Source organism: Oncorhynchus masou, chromosome 12, assembly GCF_036934945.1.
Source record: "Oncorhynchus masou masou isolate Uvic2021 chromosome 12, UVic_Omas_1.1, whole genome shotgun sequence".
Lineage (NCBI taxonomy): Eukaryota > Metazoa > Chordata > Actinopteri > Salmoniformes > Salmonidae > Oncorhynchus > Oncorhynchus masou.
In genome coordinates, this window is record NC_088223.1 from 84,425,435 (window position 1) to 84,447,467 (window position 22,033).

At 43.3% G+C, this 22,033-nt stretch overlaps 1 protein-coding gene across 1 annotated transcript in view; it reads right to left on the reverse strand.

Moving 5' to 3' along the window:
• LOC135549412 (serine/threonine-protein kinase 32A-like) overlaps positions 1-9,888 on the reverse strand; it is a 60,291-nt gene extending 50,403 nt beyond the window's left edge. The window contains exons 1-3 of the mRNA XM_064979385.1: positions 9,490-9,888; positions 6,165-6,422; positions 754-809 (exon numbers count right to left, since the gene is read on the reverse strand). Coding sequence (XP_064835457.1) covers positions 754-809; positions 6,165-6,216 — 108 coding nt within the window. The 5' untranslated portion in view covers positions 6,217-6,422; positions 9,490-9,888. The remainder of the gene's footprint in view (positions 1-753; positions 810-6,164; positions 6,423-9,489) is intronic.
• Between the last annotated feature and the right edge of the window lie 12,145 nt (positions 9,889-22,033).

Genomic DNA, 22,033 nt, shown 5'->3' on the forward strand with positions numbered 1-22,033 from the left:
AGCTGCCTCTGATTGGGAACCACACTCGGCCAAAAACAAAGAAACAGAAAACATAGAATTTCCCACCCGAGTCACACCCAGACCTAACCAAACATAGAGAATCATAAGGATCTCTAAGGTCAGGGTGTGACAACCGTTTAATGAATAAATACAATCTCGCACTTATCCATAATAATCTAATGTAGGCCAGCCTACTGTTCCTGCGAGCTTTTGGCTAGAGCGCACGTGCCAAGTTCAGAGTGGGGACATTTTTGTGACTAAACCATCTGTAGATTTGAAATGGAATCCCAATTAACTTGTATTTTTTTATTTGATACATGGGAATTTAACTGCAAAAGTACTTTCTATGTGCACTACGTCCTCTCTCACAGCCTTTTATCCTCAACAAGTCAATTTGATGAAAACACATCTCTGGTGGGAAAATTTGCATATTGTTTTTGTGGACATTTTTGAATATTTACATTAAAATATTGTCACCAATTGGATGGAACCTAGGTTCCCCTTGTCAAGACAAAAAAAGATAATTTAATGTGTAGATATCTAGTTACATAATAATAGCAATTTAGCCAATCATACTAGCAGCTTCAATACAACCTGCAACAGACTAACCACTTTAATTAGACTTATCTGAGATGCTAGGGCTAAATTCTGTCCTGAAACTAAATGGTGTGTGTGTGTGTGTGTGTTTGAATGATAAGAAGGTCACAGTAGGTAGCTGCTCCTTGATTCAGCAATTTACTAAAACAGACTTACCTTCCCGAAACTTCCTTTCCCGATAGCCCTTAAGATTTGGAAGTGATCGAAGTTAACTGTGGAAAAAGAGGAGCATCTGCTCATTTCCATATCAGGGAAACAGCATCACATTAAATCACTATCTTTTTTCTGAATAATGAATAAAGTAGGTATGAGAATATCAAATGCCAATGAAATGACATTAAAATAATTTACAGTCAGTGTCCTTTTTAAAAGCCTGTGAGGCAGCCTTATAGACTAATATGTAAAAGGTTCTAAACAGGAAGTCAGCTGTTTCATTCAGCTCATTATAATAATGCCACAATCAGATGCAGACAGACTGCCCCCTTGATAGAAAATGAACTTGGGGAGAGAAAGTAGAGGCAGTTTACATTATAGCCCAGAAGAAGACAACAGACTTTCACAAAAAAAATTTAAAGACGTTGCATGTTCTCCACTGAACAGAATAAACATTTCCGTTGACTTTCAGCACTTTCCTGCTCTGAGCCTTACATTTTCCCTCACCACACGTACACTGATTACACTCTCTCCAACTGGAGACAGTTGTGGCCTATTTTCACAGCCATGGTAACAGGGACAGAAGGTTATCCCTCTCTCTTTCCACCGTCTCCCAGGGTGCCATGCAGCTGCCGCCCACTCTCTGTCCCCCTTCATGTGACCTGGCCGGTGCACCCCCCCCCACCGAGCAGCAACACCCCACATCCCGTCAGAGCAGATGGATTGGATGCGACAGTTAATTATATGTTCAGTTAGTCATGTATCAGTGGCACTTCCCCTCTCCGCTAGTTGTGCTTCACTGTTTACCAGCCCTGCTATTAAAGAAGCACATGGGGCTTCCTCTCTGGAGTGGATATATCATAATATCCCTCGCTTCAGGCTCTGAGCCTAACTGGATGTGATGGGGGCTTAGGGTAGGACAGCTGTGGTCTGACTAGGAGGAGACAGCAGAGCAGTCATGTCAGGTGCAAAGAGGCTGCAGTGTCAGTTAGTTACTCTGTCTATCTGTCTATATCGCTGTCTGTCTGTCTGTCTGTCTGTCCGTCTGTCTCTCTTTCTCTCTCTCTCTCTCTCTCTCACTCACACTCTCTCTATAGAGAGGCTATAGCGGAGCCTCACGTACACTCCCGAGCAGCCATGTCTAAGGAAGTCATGTGGTTGCTGTGGCGACTGAAACAGAACCCATGGGTCCCAGTCAGACGGAGCGTGAATAAAGCATGATCACCAAACGGGCGTGTCCAGGGGAGAGAAACAACGGACGGACAGACAGACAGACAGGACAAACAGACAGACAAAGAGACAGACAGACAGACAGACATACAGACAGACAGACAGACAGACAGACAGACAGACAGACAGACAGACAGACAGACAGACAGACAGACAGACAGACAGACAGACAGACAGACAGACAGACAGACAGACAGACAGACAGGGAGGACAAACAGACAGCTGGGTTGGGGAGGGAGGACAAGGCACAGCTTTAGCATGATGGTTAACAGTACAAACAGACAGCTAGGGTGTGGAATGAGGGAGGACAAGGCACAGCTTTAGCATGATGGTTAACAGGACAAACAGACAGCTAAGGTGGGGAGGGAGGGAGGACAAGGCACAGCTTTAGCATGATGGTTAACAGGACAAAGTCATGTCCTACCTGTAATACGTAATACACATGACATCATTTTGGTTCCAGGGACAATAGCCAACTGAGTAATACTTTTTTAAATCCAGCAATCAATGTCACATTGAATCCACCAATCAATGTCCCAGGTATTACATGACATCATCAACAGCAACATCATCAGTCCCAGACAGCTGCGGTTATATTCGACCATTATTACCACATCTCTACTGCCGAGTGATGTTTTTAAGATTACCCCAGCGTGAGTCAATAGATATTCACGTCCAGTAATTTACTTCTTTATTGTTGTGATCACTAACTGAATGTGTGTTTGCTGTAAACAGGAACACTTCGTTCCCATTCTTAACAGTCTCATAAAGCACTCAGTCCTGTTGCTGTACTAAATCTGTCTCTGTCTGTCTCTGTCTCTCTGTCTGTCTGTCTGTCTGTCTGTCTGTCTGTCTGTCAGTCAGTCTGTCTTTCTCTGTCTCTCTGTCTGTCTGTCTTTCTCTGTCTCTCTGTCTGTCTGTTTGTCTGTCTGTCTGTCAGTCAGTCTGTCTTTCTCTGTCTGTCTCTGTCTCTCTCATTATCCCTGTCATTATCCCAGGTGTCCAGGCAGTAAATGTGTGTCATTGGAAAAATGAACACACAACTGCAATGTCAAAGACATAACAACAACGTCAAGGAGCACTCCAGTCCGACATGACTTTTATTTCTGAGGTGATGACTTTGTTCATAATAGGTAACTTTTCCTTTCTAACAGGTTGATCGATGGCAGAAGCTCAAATAACAGGAAAGAAAACGTTGAAATACGTCTATGACCATTACTCTGGAAACGGCATTAGATAACTATGTGCCTCGTGTCACAGCAAACCATGTCCAAAGTGTACGTTCTAGAAAATATTCAATTGTAGAGATTGTACACTCTGTATTCTGTATTCTGTCTGTCTGTCTGTCTGTCTGTCTGGCTGTCTGTCTGTCTGTCTGTCTGTTAAAGTTGACCTACCAATAAATCAGTGGAGGCTGCTGAGGGGAGAACGGCTCATAATAATGGCTGGAACAGAGCGAATGGAATGGCATCAAACACATAGAAACCATTATTATGATTCCACTCCAACCATTACCAAGATCCTGTCCTCATCCTGTGCAATAAACAATCCTACGCTTATGCTCTGTCACCATCATTAATATGATATAGAGATGAACATTTACAGAACTTGTTAGTCCATCGATGAATCTCTTCTCTAGTCTATACTGTGACAGTAACTGTATTCTAGGGAGTGAAGAAGGTTAGCTGTAGAAACCGTACATCATCACAAAATGTAAAACACCCTCAGATGACATATACTTCATTATGTCAAATATAGAGAAAAACATAATGGCTTTAATTAAAGAGGGACCCAGTGAGAGGCCTTGAATAGCTAATATACTTTAACTCTGTAGACTCATTGGGGTTTAAATTCATCTAGAGGATATTCAAAGATGTTGAACTCCACTTACAGTACCTAGTATACACTGAGTATTCAAAACATTAAGAACACCTGCTCTTTCCATGACATTAGACTGATCAGTTGAATCCAGGTGAAAGCGATGATCCCTTATTGATGTCACTTGTTAAATCCACTTCAATCAGTGCAGATGAAAGGGAGGAAACATCTTAATAATTGATGGACATTTCTGTAGGGGTTGATAGTGTTTTTGAAAGGGAAAATCAAGTTTGAAATTTCAAATTGGAAATTACAAACTTCAGAAACTTTTTTAAAACTCAAATACACTACAAGCTTTAAATTTCCTGCATTACAGGAAAGTTATAATGCAACAGGGTAATCAAATTAAGATCCTACACCTGTACCATTGCATTGTTCAGAAACACATAGCTAACGTTTAAGACTTTAAGAAATAATGTTAGTAACTGTGGATTTACCGATGCTTACATTTCTGTTTATTTATCTTCATCTGTTTGTTCAATCTGTCATATTCATTTTTGGTATTGAGGCTACTGGAATAGACTCAGAGAAGCTTATACAGGGAAAGACAGATCCAACAGGATGAATATCAAATAATCCCCATTGCCCACTTTATAGCAGGTTGGCCTGGGTCATTACCAAGGGAGAACGACTGACCCCTCTCATTGGAGCCATGGAAGTTCAAAGCTGACTGCGGTACTGCATAGTAAATGGAAAAATTGCAATCTTCGTGGTGAATCTTCATGTAAATGAAAAAATGTTTTGAAGACATTCATGGTACCAATAATTGGCTTCTTATACACCAGGCGTACACTGAGTGTACAAAACATTAAGTGGCACATCTTTTTTCCCTCAGAACATCCTTAATTCGTCAGGGTATGGACTCTACGAGGAGCCGACAGCATTCCACAGGGACGCTGGCCAATATTGACTCCAATGCTTCCCACAGTTGTGTCAAGTTGGGTGGTGGACCACTCTTAATTCACACGGGAAACTGGTGCGTCTGGCACCTACTATCATACCCCACTCAAAGACACTTAAATATTTTGTCTTGCCCATTCACCCTTTGAATGGCACACATACACAATCCATGTCTCAACTGTCTCAAGGCTTAAAAATCCTTCTTTAACCTTTCCCCTCCCCTTCATCTACGCTGATTGAAGTGGATTTAACACATTTTATTTTTTATTTTATTTCACCTTTATTTAACCAGGTAGGCTAGTTGAGAACAAGTTCTCATTTGCACTGCGACCTGGCCAAGATAAAGCATAGCTGTTGGACACATACAACAACACAGAGTTACTCATGGAATAAACAAAACATACAGTCAATAATACAGTTGAAAAAAATAAAACAAAAAGTCTATATACAGTGAGTGCAAATGAGGTAAGATAAGGGAGTTAAGGCAATAAATAGGCCATGGTGGCGAAGTCATTACAATATAGCAATTAAACACTGGAATGGTAGATGTGCAAGATGAATGTGCAAGTAGAGATACTGGGGTGCAAAGGAGCAAGATAAATAAATAAATACAGTATGGGGATGAGGTAGATAGATGGGCTGTTTACAGATGGGCTATGTACAGGTGCTGACACCTGGTGCTTAAAGCTAGAGAGGGAGATATAGGTGCTGCTATGGTGACCAGTGAGCTGAGATAAGGCGGGGCTTTACCGAGCAGAGACTTGTAGATAACCTGTAGCCAGTGGGTTTGGCGACAAGTATGAAGCGAGGGCCAACCAACGAGAGCGTACAGGTCGCAGTGGTGGGTAGTGTATGGGGCTTTGGTGACAAAACGGATGACACTGTGATAGACTGCATCCAATTTGTTGAGTAGAGTGTTGGAGGTTATTTTATAGATGACATCACTGAAGTCGAGGTTCGGTAGGATGGTCAGTTTTACAAGGGTATGTTTGGCAGCATGAATGAAGGATGCCATGTTGTGATATAGGAAGCCGATTCTATATTACATTTTGGATTGAGTGACATCAGTAAGGGATCATTGCTTTGACCTGGATACACCTGGCCAGTCTCTGTCATGGAATGTTTGTACACTCAGTGTATGTCCTTCTTGAACAGATTATTTTAAAATCGCACATAGAATAAGTTATAAGGATAATTTAGTTACTCAATGAGTAGGAGCAGCACTGAGGTAGCCTGCAAAGTCACTTCCCGGAGTAACTCAAAATGAGCATGATATGTCTCATGAGACCCCATCTTAACCGACTTCATTTGGCTTCAATGTGATATTGAGTCTTCACATAGGAATGAATGGTGTCACGTGATCGATGGCTTTGTCCATTCATATACAGTCATTGGTCATTACTCACTCTCCTCTGTGTCATCGGTGACAGGAGCCTTGTTGGACTGTCCCAGCCCCATGTCTGTTCCCGTATTCCCCAGCCAAGCAGGTCCCTTTCAACTCAGCATGGAATAGCTCTCCCACAGCCAGGGAGACATAGCCTGGAGCCTGGGCTGGACCACCCTACCTAGATACACCAGTCCGTGTATTGGAACTTGGCCACTCTTCTCAGTACTACACGTAGTGGTGTGACTCTATCTCTGACCACCCTCAACAGGAGCCCAACCTATATGGGAGAAAAGCAAACACATACATATGGTTTGAGACAACACATCATGGTAACGCTCTACTTGTGTTGGGTGGAGAGATTGTCAAGAGATCCTCTTTCCGTTTGTGAATTTGCCGAATTCTTCGAAAGAGTATAGACTACTTTCATATAACCATAAGGAAGTTGATACCTTGGAAACTGGCTGACTAATCAGGCAAGCTAAATACAGTCTCTGAAATGCTTAATTATTGTAGAGTACTCATTCTTGTTTGAGGATAACATAAAATATGAGGATAGAAAATAATACTTTCAGTAAGATTCTTCCTTTTTTTACAGTCGGTCAGGGGAAAGTTGTGAGGCACATTGACGGCACAGTGTGGAAGTACATGCTGAGTGCACGGTACAGATGTAGGATCTTAATTTGAGCCAGTTTGCTACAGCATGAAAATAATCTGGCAGCAACAGGAAATGTCACGCCCTGGCCATAGTTTACTTTGTATGTTTCTATGTTTTGGTTGGTCAGGGTGTGATCTGAGTGGGCATTCTATGTTGGATGTCTTGTTTGTCTATTTCTGTGTTTGGCCTGATATGGTTCTCAATCAGGGGCAGGTGTTAGTCATTGTCTCTGATTGGGAACCATATTTAGGTAGCCTGGGTTTCACTGTGTGTTTGTGGGTGATTGTTCCTGTCTCTGTGTTTTGCACCAGATAGGGCTGTTTAGGTTTTCGCACGTTTGTTATTTTGTTAGTTTATTCGTGTATAGTCTCTCGATTTAAATCAAATGAATCACAACCACGCTGCATTTTGGTCTGCTCCTCCTTCCCACAACGAAAACCGTGACAGGAAATGTGAATTCTTATGTGGATTATATTAAAATATATATATTTTTTGTAGGGTTTGATACATTTTTCGTCAGGGAAAATCAAGTCTGACATTTTAAAGTGGAAATTACAAACATTAGAAGCCTTTTTAAACCCTGAATACATTACAATTTTGCATTGCTATGCAGGAAAATTCTCAGCAACAAAAGAGTAATCAAATTAAGATCCTACATCTGTAAACAGGGTTGGGAAGGTTACTTTCTTAATGCAATCCATTACAGGTACTAGTCCAAAATTGTCATCAATTTACCTTTTGGATTACCCAAAGAAGGCACATGATGCCAAAACGTTGGTGTTTGGTTAGGTCAGGCTGTGACGAGGGTGGTTTGTGTAGTTTTTGTTTTGTTTAGGGGTTTTGTATGTCTAGGGGTTGTTGTATATCTAGGTGTTTATATGTCTATGGTTGCCCAGATTGGATCCCAATCAGAGGCAGCTGTTTATCTTTGTCTCTAATTGAGGACCATATTTAGGTAGCCATATTCCTTGGGTATTTTGTGGGTTATTGTCTATGTGTAGCTGCCTGTCAGCACTTGTTATTGTAGCTTCACGTCCCTTTTCTTAGTTTGTTAAGTGTTAAGTGTTAAATTGAATGTAAGTGAGAAAACAGAAAGGTGTCAAAGTACTATTTTTATACAAATATCCTTTCTGAATTTAAAAGTAATCCAAGAAGTACTCGTACAGTTTACCAAAAGTATCTGTCATCTTATTACAATATTTTAGCTTTTAACCTAATTGATGAGTTACAGTAAAAAAAATGGATCTGATGAATTGATTATTACTCACTAGCAGGACATGTAATCAGTTACTCCCCAACCCTGGCTGTAAGTGATTCATCTCGACACCCAGAACCAAATGCAGTCGCTAGACACTGATAGTAGATTAAAGACACTAGTAATAGATTAAAGACACCAGTAAAAGATTAAAGACACTAGTAATAGATTAAATACACTAGTAATAGATTAAAGGCACTAGTAATAGATTAAAGACACTACTAATAGATTAAAGGCACTAGTAATAGATTAAAGGCAGAAAATAGGTCTAGTTCAAAATTATCCAATGAAGTCCCCCAAACTGTAGGTCTACAATACTTATATTTACCCAAGTAGGCTAAATGACCTCCATAAAAGTGTACTTTATTCAGTTTAATACATTTCAATTAGCACATGCTACAAAATAACTATGTATTTACTTTACTAGGCAAGTTAGTTAAGAACAGTCTTATTTACAATGACTGCCTAGGAACAAGCTGTCAAGGCGTGTCAGAACGACCGATTTTTACCCTTCGATTTGGGAACCTTTCAGTTACTGTCCCAACGCTCTAACCACTAGGCTACCTGCTGCCTACAAAATAAGTAAGTACAAATAGTTAACTTTCTGAAGGATAATACATGTCAACTTTGTTTTCGCTAGGGCCATCTCATCTCTCTGTGCAGCCAGCAAAGTGATGAATAATATGAAATTGGAGAACATTAGGTTTCTGCTTCTTCCCAACTTCCTTTGATTTATAGTTTGAGGGTGTAAAATAATAGAAATTCCACAACCAGTCCGCATACCATCCAGGACAGGAGGCATACTGTAGAACTATAAGGGAGGACGCAAAACTTCAGCTCCCACGTACGTAGCTTGCTTGCACAGTTCAATGTCATCCCTATCGTGTAGCTCGAGTCAAATACAGACAGGTACAACAAGCAGTCCGATTCAAACCGGCATTTCTGACCATATATGTGTCATTCTAACGATAATTTCGTTTCAAATTGAACATAGTGAAAATGACTTAGTATGCACAGCACAAAGCCTGTCTTCTAGTTTACTGCAATATCATCCCATGTATGATTCAGCCTACCGTAGGCATTCAGAATAAAAAAAAGACTGCACTTACTCTATTACAACTGGATGTAGGCTGAATGCAAACTTAATATTTCCATTTGAGTGGTCGCCTGGCGGTAGGCTACAAACGAACTAACATTTGTGATTTTGCAGTCCAATATGAATGTCATATATGGTATCCTTGATAAGGTCACCCTAGTCAATTTAAAAGACATATTCCAAACTACTTCCAGTGTGCGATGCTGAAGTAGCCTAGATAATGAAACCGCATTGCCGACTTTGAGCGGTGTAGATGGAGGGCATTCCGCTTAGTATCCAGTGATACAATAGAAAGCTTGCGCTGAATAGTCATTCAAGCAGACAACATCACAACCTACCTTCAAATGCCGCGGGCCTCTGAGAGAAATAACATGTCCAGATAAAATATAAAAGGTAAGCCTATTTAAAAATCCGAGAACAGCTCACGGCATCAATTGTTTGAGGACGACGCATGCGGATACCTGCCACGACCCACGAACAGGACTGTCTGAAACGATCAGGGAAAGATGCGCAGATTGATTGCCAAAAAAAATAAAAGTGCAATGAAAGTTGTCTTATTTTCTAAACTGTTCTCTCAAAATTATTATTGACATTGAGGATATGATTGTATCATGAAGCAGAAACAGAAAACTGTTACATGTTGCACGAGTTCAGCAGACGGCAGAATAAGGCAGACATCAGTTTAGACTTCACACACCAGTACCTCGACTGGACTACAGGCTATTTGGCGCTACGCTGTTTACGCTTCGAACACACCGACAGGGTTTACGCAAAATAGTGCGCAGCATCATCTGGATATGTATGCAACAAAAGTTCAACATTCACCTTCTTCTACTATTTTTGTCAAGCCGTCTACACATACAGTTTGACGCACACGTTCGATAAATCCATCGTATGCACCATACAGAATGCACTGCAACTGCTTCTGAAACGCAATGCTGCAAGACGTTTCATTGGAAATTCATGTCATTATTGTGTGCCAAAATGAAAAACTGTCGATGTGATCGAAGCGCTAGAACTCCCTCCTCGCGCGTCTCGCAACGTGAATGTAGCCAAGCCTACTCACCCTCGCCGTATACATTTTATGAGCCAATTTCTTCTCAGGTGAATATTTTTTATGTTAAGTAATTATATTTCACATGACTCAAAATGTGTAAATTGTATTATTGTATTCATTGTATTCATTGTAATTTCATTGAAATGTTGTGGAAACAATGTTGATTCAAAAAGTATGTGCCTCGTGGGAATGGACAACTTTGGGACAGATAGAGTTCTCCCTGTGTAACACTTTGGTGCGGTGTCCAATATTTGTCAAGCCGTGAGTTGAGGTGGCATTAACTAATGGCTCCATAAAGTGCAACCATTAGGAATGGCATGGCGCTGCCACTTCCTAATTGTGTGGTCCTTTCCAAGGTCATGGGATTGACTGGGTGAGGGACTTGCTTACAGTGAGTGCACACTCTATTTCTACTGGTGGAAAATGCCAAAATTATTTTATTCCAAACTATCCATTTTGAGGGCCCTCGGAGTGTGGTGTCAGGAAAATAACCTCACACTCAACGTCAACAAAACAAAGGAGATGATTGTGGACTTCAGGAAACAGCAGAGGGAGCACCCCCCTATCCACATCGACGGGACAGTAGTGGAGAAGTTAGTAAGTTTTAAGTTCCTCGGTGTACACATCACGGAAGAACTGAATTGGTCCACCCACACAGACAGCGTTGTGAAGAAGGCGCAGCAGCGCCTCTTCAACCTCAGGAGGCTGAAGAAATTTGGCTTGTCACCAAAAGCACTCACAAATTCTACAGAAGCACAATCGAGAGCATTCTGTCGGGCTGTATCACCGCCTGGTACTGCAACTGCTCCTCCTACAACCGTAAGGCTCTCCAGAGGGTAGTGAGGTCTGCACAACACATCACCGGGGGCAAACTACCTGCCCTTCAGGACACCTACACCACCCGATGCCCCAGGAAGGCCAGAAAGATCATCAAGGACAACAACCACCCGAGCCACTGCCTGTTCACCCCGCTATCATCCAGAAGGCGAGGTCAGTACAGGTGCATCAAAGCAGTGACCGAGAGACTGAAAAACAGTTTCTATCTCAAGGCCATCAGACTGTTTAACAGCCACCACTAACATTGAGTGGCTTCTGCCAACATACTGACTCAACTCCAGCCACTTTAATATTGGAAATTGATGGGAATTGATGTAAAAATGTATCATTAGCCACTTCAAACAATGCCATTTAATATAATGTTTACATACCCTACATTGCTCATCTCATATGTATATGTATATACTGTACTCTATATCATCTACTTGGGATCTTTATGTAATACATGTATCACTAGCCACTTTACACTATGCCACTTTATGTTTATAGACCCTACATTACTCATCTCATATGTATATACTGTACTCTATACCATCTACTGCATCTTGCCATCTTTATGTAATACATTTATCACTAGCCACTTTAAACTATGCCACTTTATGTTTATAGACCCTACATTACTCATCTCATATGTATATACTGTATTCTATACCATCTACTGCATCTTGCCTATGCCGTTCTGTACCATCACTCATTCATATATCTTTATGTACATATTCTTTACCTGTGTGTATAAGGTAGTAGTTGTGGAATTATTAGGTTAGATTATTATTATTATTATTATTATTATTACTGTTATTACTGCATTGTCGGAACTAGAAGCACAAGCATTTCGCTACACTCACATTAACATCTGCTAACCATGTGTATGTGACAAATACAATTTTATTTTATTTTCATGAGACCAGGGCCCGTATCTACAAAGTGTCTCAGAGTATGTGTGCTGATCTAGGATCAGTTTTGTCTTGTAGATCATAATTAATAAGATTATATGGACAGGTTAGGACCTTATCCAAGATCAGCACTCCTAACCTGAGTTGCTGTGTGGATATGGGCCCAGGGTTCACCCCTCCACGCTCAGGGGAAACTTGTCATGGCTAGAAGGGATCCAGCTTTTGTCAAATTAATGTCAAAAGTTAATTTTTAATTTAATTTTAGCTAACCCTTTTAGCTAACCCTAAACCTTAACATTAACTACATTTTCCTAACTTGCTACGTTAATTCTACTATTCTACTATATATATATATATATATAATACCAGTCAAAATAAGTTTGGACACACCTACTTATTCAAGGGATTTTCTTTATTTTTACTGTTTTATACATTGTAGAATAATAGTGAAGACATAAAAACTATAAAATAGCACATATGGAGTCTTAAACAGTGTTAAACAATTCAAAATATATTTTATATTTGACATTCTTCAAAATAGCCACCCTTTGCCTTGATGGCAGCTTTGCACACTCTTTGCATTCTCTCAACCAGCTTCACCTGGAATGGTTTTCCAACCGTCTTGAAGGAGTTCCCAAATATGCTGACCACTTGTTGGCTGCTTTTCCTTCACTCTGCGGTCCAACTCATCCCAAACCATCTCAATTGGGTTGAGGTCAGGTGATTGTGGAGGCCAGGTCATCTGATGCAGCACTCCATCCCTCTCCTTCTTGGTCAAATAGCTCTTACACAGCCTGGAGGTGTGTTGGGTCATTGTCCTGTCAAAAAACAAAAGTCCCACTAAGCGCAAACCAGATGGGATGGCGTATCGCTGCAGAATGCTGTGATAGCCATGCTGATTAAGTGTGCCTTGAAATCTAAACAAATCACTGACAGTGTCACCAGCAAAGCACCCCCACACCATCACACCTCCTCCATGATTCACGTGGGAACCACACATGCAGAGAATATCCATTTACCTACTCTGCGTCTCACAAAGACACAGCGGTTGGAACCAAAAATCTCAAATTTGGACTCATCAGACAGATTTCCACTGGTCTAATGTCCATTGCTGGTGTTTCTTGTCCCCAGCAAGTCTCTTCTTATTATTGATGTCTTTTAGTAGTGGTTTCTTTGCAGCAATTCAACCTTGGAATCCTGATTCACAGTCTCCTCTGAACAGTTGCTGTTGAGATGTGTCTGTTACTTGAACTCTGTGAAGCATTTATTTGGGCGTAAATTTCTGAGGCTGGTAACTCTAATGAGCTTATCCTCCACAAGAGATGTAACTCTGAACTCTGGGTCTTCCTTTCCTGTGTTGGTCCTCATGAGAGCCAGTTTCATCATTGCGCTTGATGGTTTTTGCGACTGCACTTAAAGAAACTTTCAAAGTTCTTGAAATTTTCTGGATTGACTGACCTTCAAGTCTTAAATGAATGATGGTCTGTCATTTGTCTTTGCTTATTTGAGCTGTTCTTGCCATAATATGGACTTGGTCTTTTACCAAATAGGGCTATCTTCTGTATACCACCCCTACCATGTCACAAAACAACTGATTGGCTCAAACGCATTAAGAAAAAAAGAAATTCCACAAATTAACTTTTAACAAGGCACAACTATTAATTGAAATGCATTCCAGGTGACTACCTCATGAAGCTGGTTGAGAGAAACCCAAGAGTGTGCACGCTGTCAAAGCAAAGGGTGGCTACTTTGAATAATTGTCAGGACCCGGTTACGAACCTGGGTCTCCGGAGTGAGAAACAGTCACTTAACCAACTGAGCCACGAATAGTCAGCAGAACCCAGAAGATGAGGCAGACACAGCAGTACTTAAGACGGTGTATTTAATAAAGTAAAAAGGAGAAGTCCTTAAATACAAAAATGGCAAATCCAAAAGGTGGTAGGAATAGCACAAAAAAGCCTCAAGAGACACTCAAAAACAAAAACAGAATTCCACAAGAGCATCCACCGGAATCGACAAGAAAACACAGAACACTAGGGCTGGGTGCTAACATACAAACACAGAGCACAGAACTGAGGGAAACTAAGGGTTTAAATACAAATGGGGGAAACGAGGTACAGGTGCAAATAATAATGGGGAACAAGGGAAAAACATAAGGTCAAAAAGCACAATGGGGGCATCTTAGTGACCAAAACCCGGAACAACCCTGGCCAAATCCTGACAGAATCCCCCTAGGAACGGCTCCTGACGTTCCTACCAGCTCTCTCAGGGTGGAGGGCCCTGAACTGACGAATGAGGTCAGGATCCAGGATGTCTTTGGCAGGAACCCAGGAGCGCTCCTCGGGACCGTAGCCTTCCCAGTCCACCAGATACTGCCAGGACCGCTGCACCCGGCGGGAATCCAGTATCCGATGGACGGTATAAGCCGGCTGGCCTCCAATGACACGAGGCGGAGGGGGAGGTCTGTCTGCCGGGACAAGGGGAAAAAACAACAGGTTTTAACAATGAAATGTGAAATGTGGGATTAATCTTAAGGGATCTGGGTAAGTGTAGGCGATAAGAAACTGGGTTAACTCTCCTGGCAACCTTGAAGGGACCGATGTATTTTTGGGACAGCTTGCGAGACTCCACCCGTAGAGGTAAGTTTCTTGTGGAGAGCCAGACTCTCTGGCCGCAGGGTAGGCCCGGGACGGCGACGTCTGTTGGCTTGTTGTTGGTACCTCTGTGAGGAACGCATAAGATTGAGACGGGTCTTCCTCCACATAAGCCGACAGCGTCTGACGAACTTCAAGGCTGAAAGCACTCTGACTTCTGCCTCCTGGTCCGGGAACAATGGAGGAGCATAGCCAAACTGACACTCGTGCGGGGACATACCAGTGGAGGAGGAGCGCAAGGTGTTGTGCGCGTATTCGGCCCAAACAATAAAGGATGACCATGTGGACGGGTTGTCACGAGTCATACATCGGAGGGTGGTTTCCAGCTCTTGATTCATCCTCTCTGTTTGGCCGTTGGACTCCGGATGGTACCCTGAAGATAGACTGGCAGAAGCCCCCATGAGTTGGCAGAAGGCCTTCCAAAACCTTGAGGCGAACTGGGGACCTCTGTCAGAAACCATATCTTGAGGAATGCCGAAGACTCGGAACACATGATTAATTACCAACTCAGCTGTCGATTATGACGTTTCCTTGGCAGAAGGTAACTTAGTCAGAGGGACGAACCTGGCCGCCTTTGAAAACCTGTCGATTATGACTAGGATAGTAGTATTGCCATGGGATGGAGGAAGTCCAGTAATAAAGTCCAATGAGATATGGGACCAGGGTCTGTGGGGAACAGGTAAAGGGTGAAGGAGTCCTTGAGGGCGGAGGTGAGAAGATTTGCCCTGGCAGCACACGGGGCAGGCATTGACGAAAGTGGCAACGTCTTCTCTTATGGTAGGCCACCAGAACTTACGCTGGATGAACTCCAAGGTGCGACCTACGCCCGGATGACAGGTGAGGCGAGAGGAGTGCCCCCACAGAAGGACCTGAGTCCTTACTGCCTTGGGGACAAACAACCGATTGGCAGGACCTCCTTTAGGGTCCGGTTCGCTAGCTTGAGCACGTCTCACGGTATCCTCAACTTGCCACGAGATCGGAGCCACAATCTTAGCAGCAGGAAGGACAGGCATGTCCGTGTCATCCGAATGGCAGGAGCGTAGACTCGGGACAGGGCATCCGGTTTGAGATTCTTCGACCCGGGCCGATAGGTGAGGATAAACTGGAATCGATTGAAGAAAAGAGACCATCTAGCTTGTCTAGAGTTCAACCGCTGCCTGCTGGATATACTCCAGATTTTTGTGGTCCGTAAGCACTTGAAACTGGTGAGAAGCCCCCTCGAGCCAGTGTCTCCATTCCTTCAATGCCATTTTAACCGCTAGGAGTTCACGATCCCCCACATCGTAGTTCCTCTCAGTCGGGGTAAGCCGGTGTGAGAAGAAAGCGCACGGATGAAGCTTCTTGTCTTCACCCCTCTGAGACAGGACAGCTCCAACACCAACCTCTGATGCGTCTACCTCCACCACAAATGGTTCATCCGTAGTCGGTAGTATCAGGATGGGAGCAGAGAGAACGCGCTGCTTGAGTCCTTGGAAGGCCGTCTCAGCTTCTCTTCCCCACAAAAACCTTGCATTGCCACCCTTGGTTAAAGCTGAGAGAGGGGCTGCCACCAAGCTGAAGTTCTTGATGAACTTGCGGTAAAAGTTTGTGAAGCCCAGGAAACGCTGAACTTCCTTAACGGATTTGGGGTGGGCCAAACCGCCCCTACCTTCCTGGGGTCCATTTGGACTCGACCGGGTTCCACTACAAATCCCAGGAATTGTACTCGGGATGAATGGAATTCACATTTTTTCCGGCTTAACGTACAGATGGCTGTCCAGGAGGCGTTTGAGTACTTGTCTGACATGCTTAGTGTGTTCTTGAAGGGAGCTCGAAAAGATGAGGATGTCATCCAAGTAAACGAACACAAATATGTTAAGCATATCCCTAAGCACATCGTTTATGAGCGCTTGGAACACCGCTGGGGCGTTGGTCAGGCCGAAGGGCATCACCAAGTATTCATAGTGACCAGTAGGCGTGTTGAAAGCGGTCTTCCACTCGTCACCAGGTCTGATCCGCACATGATGGTATGCGTTCCGCAGGTCAAGCTTAGTGAAAACAACTGCTTCCTGGAGAAGCTCGAAGGCTGTGGCCATAAGGGGTAGCGGGTAACGGTTACGGACGGTTATGGCATTGAGTCCCCGGTAGTCGATGCAAGGACGTAATCCACCGTCTTTCTTGGCCACAAAGAAAAACCCTGCTCCCGCCGGGGAGGTGGATGGACGCATGAGGCCTGCTTCCAGAGCGTCCTTGATGTAGGTATCCATAGCAGCTCGTTCGGGTGGAGATAGGGAAAAGATCCGACCCCTGGGGGGCAAGTACCCGGAAACAGGTCGATGGGGCAATGGTAAGGTCTATGGGGTGGTAGCATGGTGGCCCTCTGTTTGCTAAACACCAGTTTGAGGTCATGGTAACACTCGGGAACTCGGGTCAGGTCGATGGATTCTAAAGACTCAGGAGTAGAACTCTGGGAATTCTGGAAAATACAAGTAGCTTGGCACGTAGGACCCCACTGCTTGATAGTGCCCACAGACCAGTCGATGTGAGGGTTATGGCTGTGAAGCCAGGGGTATCCAAGGACGAGAGGGAACTCGGAACAGGAGATCAAATGAAAGTTCATCAATTCCTGGTGTTGTGAAACTGAAAGTCGCAAGGAGGTAGTGACATGAGTAAAAAGTCCAGATCCCAAAGGGCTTCCATCCAATGTAGTGACCCTCATGGGTTCACTTAGAAGTTCAGAGGGAACGCCATTCTCCTTCGCCCAGACACCATCCATGAAGTTACCTGCGGCTCCAGAGTCTACCAAGGCTTGAAGGTGAAGCTTGTGGTTGTCCCAGGAGAGGGTGACTGGAATGAGCAGACGGGAGTTGGACGGATGGGAGGAGGTTATGTTTCCCGTTACAGTTCCCCCCGGTCTGTACGGGACAGAGCGTTTCCCTGGAGCCCGGGACACGTGGAACGGAAATGGCCCGGTTTGCCGCAATATAGACAGCGTCGCTCCCTCATCCGGCGGTCTCTCTCAGCCTGGGAGATGCGTCCAATCTGCATGGGTTCCGATGGAGCCAGCGAGGATAAAGGTGGGGACTCGGAGCTGGGACTGATAGGGGCTAGAGGTCTACGGTTGAGTTCTCTCTCAGACGCTGGTCAATGCGTGAGGCCAACTTGATCAGGGACTCGAGATTGTCCGGTGGTTCCCGAGTGGCCAATTCATCTTGGATAGTGTCGGAAAGGCCTTTCAGAAAGCACACCGTGAGCGCCTCGTTGTTCCAGCCACTTGCTGCTGCCACCGTGCGGAACTGGATGGCATAGTCCGTCACGCTGCGCCAACCTTGGTGGAGAGTCAGGAGCTGTTTGGCTGAGTCAGAACCACTGCTTGGGCCTTGAAACACTCATTTGAATTCCTCAGCAAAGGCAGAGTAGCTGGCACAGCAGGAACTATGGGCATCCCACACAGCAGTAGCCCAGGCCAGGGCTTTTTCCGACAGCAGGGTGATGATATAAGCGATCTTAGACCGGTCGGTGGGAAAACGAGGGTTGTAGCTCAAAGGAGAGAGAACATTGGGTGAGAAACCCTTTACAAGCACTTGGATCACCTGAGAACCGTTGGGGAGGTGGAAGACGAGGTTCAGCCAGGGGGTTAACTGCCATGGGTACGTGAATCTGAGGTACTGGGACGGGAACTGTTGCCGGGGTAAGACGATCAGATATTTGCTTAATGGAAGTCAGCATCTCCGACAGAAGATGAGAATGTCTAGCCATTAAGGCCTCTTGCTGAACCAGGGCGGCTTCGTGGCGTTGGACAGTCTCCTGGTGGTGGGACAGCATGGCAAAAAGGTCCTGGGAACTGGCTGCCTCTGGGTTCAGTTTTGGCTCTGTGTTTCTGTCAGGACCCGGTTACGAACCTGGGTCTCCGGAGTGAGAAACAGTCACTTAACCAACTGAGCCACGAATAGTCAGCAGAACCCAGAAGATGAGGCAGACACAGCAGTACTTAAGACGGTGTATTTAATAAAGTAAAAAGGAGAAGTCCTTAAATACAAAAATGGCAAATCCAAAAGGTGGTAGGAATAGCACAAAAAAGCCTCAAGAGACACTCAAAAACAAAAACAGAATTCCACAAGAGCATCCACCGGAATCGACAAGAAAACACAGAACACTAGGGCTGGGTGCTAACATACAAAACACAGAGCACAGAACTGAGGGAAACTAAGGGTTTAAATACAATCACGACGCCAGGACAGCGGAGTCAATCACCACCTTCCGGAGACACCTGAAACCCCACCTCTTCAAGGAATACCTAGGATAGGATAAGTAATCCTTCTCACCACTTAATGATTTAGATGCACTATTGTAAAGTGGCTGTTCCACTGGATGTCAGAAGGTGAATTCACCAATTTGTAAGTCGCTCTGGATAAGAGCGTCTGCTAAATGACTTAAATGTAAATGTAAATGTAAATCAGGGGAAACGAGGTACAGGTGCAAATAATAATGGGGAACAAGGGAAAAAACATAAGGTCAAAAAGCACAATGGGGGCATCTTAGTGACCAAAACCCGGAACAACCCTGGCCAAATCCTGACAATAATCTAACATTTTAAATATATTTTGATTTGTTTAACAGTTTTCTGGTTACTACATGACATGATTCCATATGTGTTATTTCATAGTTTTGATGTCTTCACTATTATTCTACAATGTAGAAAATAGTAAACAATAAAGAAAACCCCTGGAATGAGTAGGTGTGTCCAAACATTTGACTGGTACTGTATATATTTTTGTTTCTGTTTTGCATGTTATTTTGGCATTAATACGTGTCACATGCCAGTTTGCAAAAAATGTAAAATAAATAAAAACTCATTGAGTTACTAAAGCCACATACAAACATGGTCTCTTTTTAGCTTTCTAGAGTAAGGCAGCTGTGTTCCAGCCTACCTCAGTGCTTTCTGTGGTGGTGGGGCAGCCAGCGGAAAATATGGAGTGTAGGGGTTGGTAATGCTCTCTAGTTGCATTGTGATTGGCTCAGTGTTCTGTCACTCATGGGGACACTACGTTGCCACAAAATGTACTAGTATAGATAGAAAATTCAAGCCCCTCGTGTGCTGCCATAGACTGTGCAGCAGTCTAAGGCACTGCATCTCAGTGCTGGAGGTGTCACTACTGACCCTGGTTTGATTTCAGGCTGTATCACAACTGGCCGTGATTGGTAGTCCCATAGGGTGGCGCACAATTGGCCCAGCGTCGTTACGGTTTGACCGTGATAGGTCATCATTGTAAATAAGAATTTGGTCTTATACTGACTTGACTAGTTAAATAAAAGTAAATAAATAAACAGAAGTGCCCATCCAAGAAGGCTTAAGGTCATTGGCCACAGATAAAATTACCTAAAATCACCTTAGCTTTGATGGGCTGATCATGCCAACATCATACTTTCAAAATCTTAGCGAGCAAGCTAGACAAGCAGTCATCGTCATGCATCAAGTCAGCAATCTACAGGAAAATCCTTTTCAATCCATGTAATATGAAGAGAAATGATAGAGAAGCGTATCTGTGCTTATCGGCCATTGGAAGTAAACATTTCACAACAAGTTGGAAATCACAAATTCAACAATGCTGAGGTCCCAGTGCAGCCCTCGGTTCGATCCGAAGCTCTGTCACCGTGACTGGGAGACTCTCCGGCCTTCCACGGGTCAGGGGAGGGTTTGGCAAATTTCTTGTATGCTGCTGCATAAATAATGTAATATGCCAGGGAGATATGTATACTGTAGCTACGAAAGTAATACTAAGTGTATGTTGTGCACAAATCTGTTAGTAGCCCATGTGTCTCACTCTAATAATTTGCTCCCTTTTCACCTCATAACTTAGCCTACTGTACTGACTTTGTGGTGCACATGTAGCCTACAGCCTGTTTTAGAGAAATGTCATCATCGAATATTGTAAGACTTTTCATTGTCTGCTTATATGCCCCCTTTATTTAACCTACAGTTCTGAGTTGGTGTACAGGGAGAGCACTGTAAGAACGGTCTATGTTCTGTCGCCGTACATTTCAAAAGTGTTGAACAAATAGTTATTTTGACTACGTCCGTCCTAGCGCGTTCATTAATGTCTTAATCGAAATGAAAGATTGCCTCTTATCCACTTGGCGTCCCTTATGCCATAGTTTGTACATCTCAATTGTCAGTAGAAACAATATTTGCTTAAGCAAGTAAGCCATATCAGCTATTTTTTTTAAGGCAGAAAATGAGGCTGAATTAACTTTTTCGCTGCCAGACAAGGTTCCGCTGATAGCCAGGTATAGCAGTGGTAAGGTGTTGGGACTGCTGTTGGGACTCTGATGTTGGGACTCTTTAAGTAGGCCCTAACAGTTTGTCACCCCCGTTTGCCACAGTTATAGAGCAATTCATGTATTGTTTAGTGTTGTGTAGTGGCTTTGCTGTCATGCATCTACATTATTACTTTTTTGTTTGTTTGCCCCACCAAGATTTACATGTTAAAATCACCACTGCTCGGGCAACTGGCACTCATCAAAATCAGACCAGATCACCATTAAATAGTTGGCACATCAGCAATAATATTTTTGATTACATGAATTATGATGCCCTGTCATGCCATACCTGCTGTTTATTGGTATTCACTGTGCTGTTTATCGGTATTCACTGTGCTGTTTATTGGTATTCACTGTGCTGTTTATTGCTATTCACTGTGCTGTTTATCGGTATTCACTGCGCTGTTTATTGGTATTCACTGTGCTGTTTATTGGTATTCACTGTGCTGTTTATCGGTATTCACTGTGCTGTTTATCGGTATTCACTGTGCTGTTTATCGGTATTCCCTGTGCTGTTTATTGGTATTCACTGTGCTGTTTATTGGTATTCACTGTGCTGTTTATCGGTATTCACTGTGCTGTTTATCGGTATTCCCTGTGCTGTTTATTCGGTATTCCCTGTGCTGTTTATTGGTATTCACTGTGCTGTTTATCAGTATTCACTGTGCTGTTTATCGGTATTCACTGTGCTGTTTATCGGTATTCCCTGTGCTGTTTATTGGTATTCACTGTGCTGTTTATTTGGTATTCGTTGTGCTGTTTATTGGTATTCACTGTGCTGTTTATCAGTATTCACTGTGCTGTTTATCAGTATTCACTGTGCTGTTTATTGGTATTCACTGTGCTGTTTATCAGTATTCACTGTGCTGTTTATCAGTATTCACTGTGCTGTTTATTTGGTATTCACTGTGCTGTTTATCAGTATTCACTGTGCTGTTTATCAGTATTCACCCGTGGGCACTGTTACAAAACTGTCAGTAGTCTGTAGTTGATTAAACATTTTTTTTAACATACAAGTCATGGTTTTTCCTTTCATAGAGATAATCAAATTAGCTTTAATAAATGGAGGGATAGAAGGAAGGAGTCCTCCCCTGCAGTGCTGATAGCCATTTTGATGGGTGTGATCCTTAAAAGAGCCTCT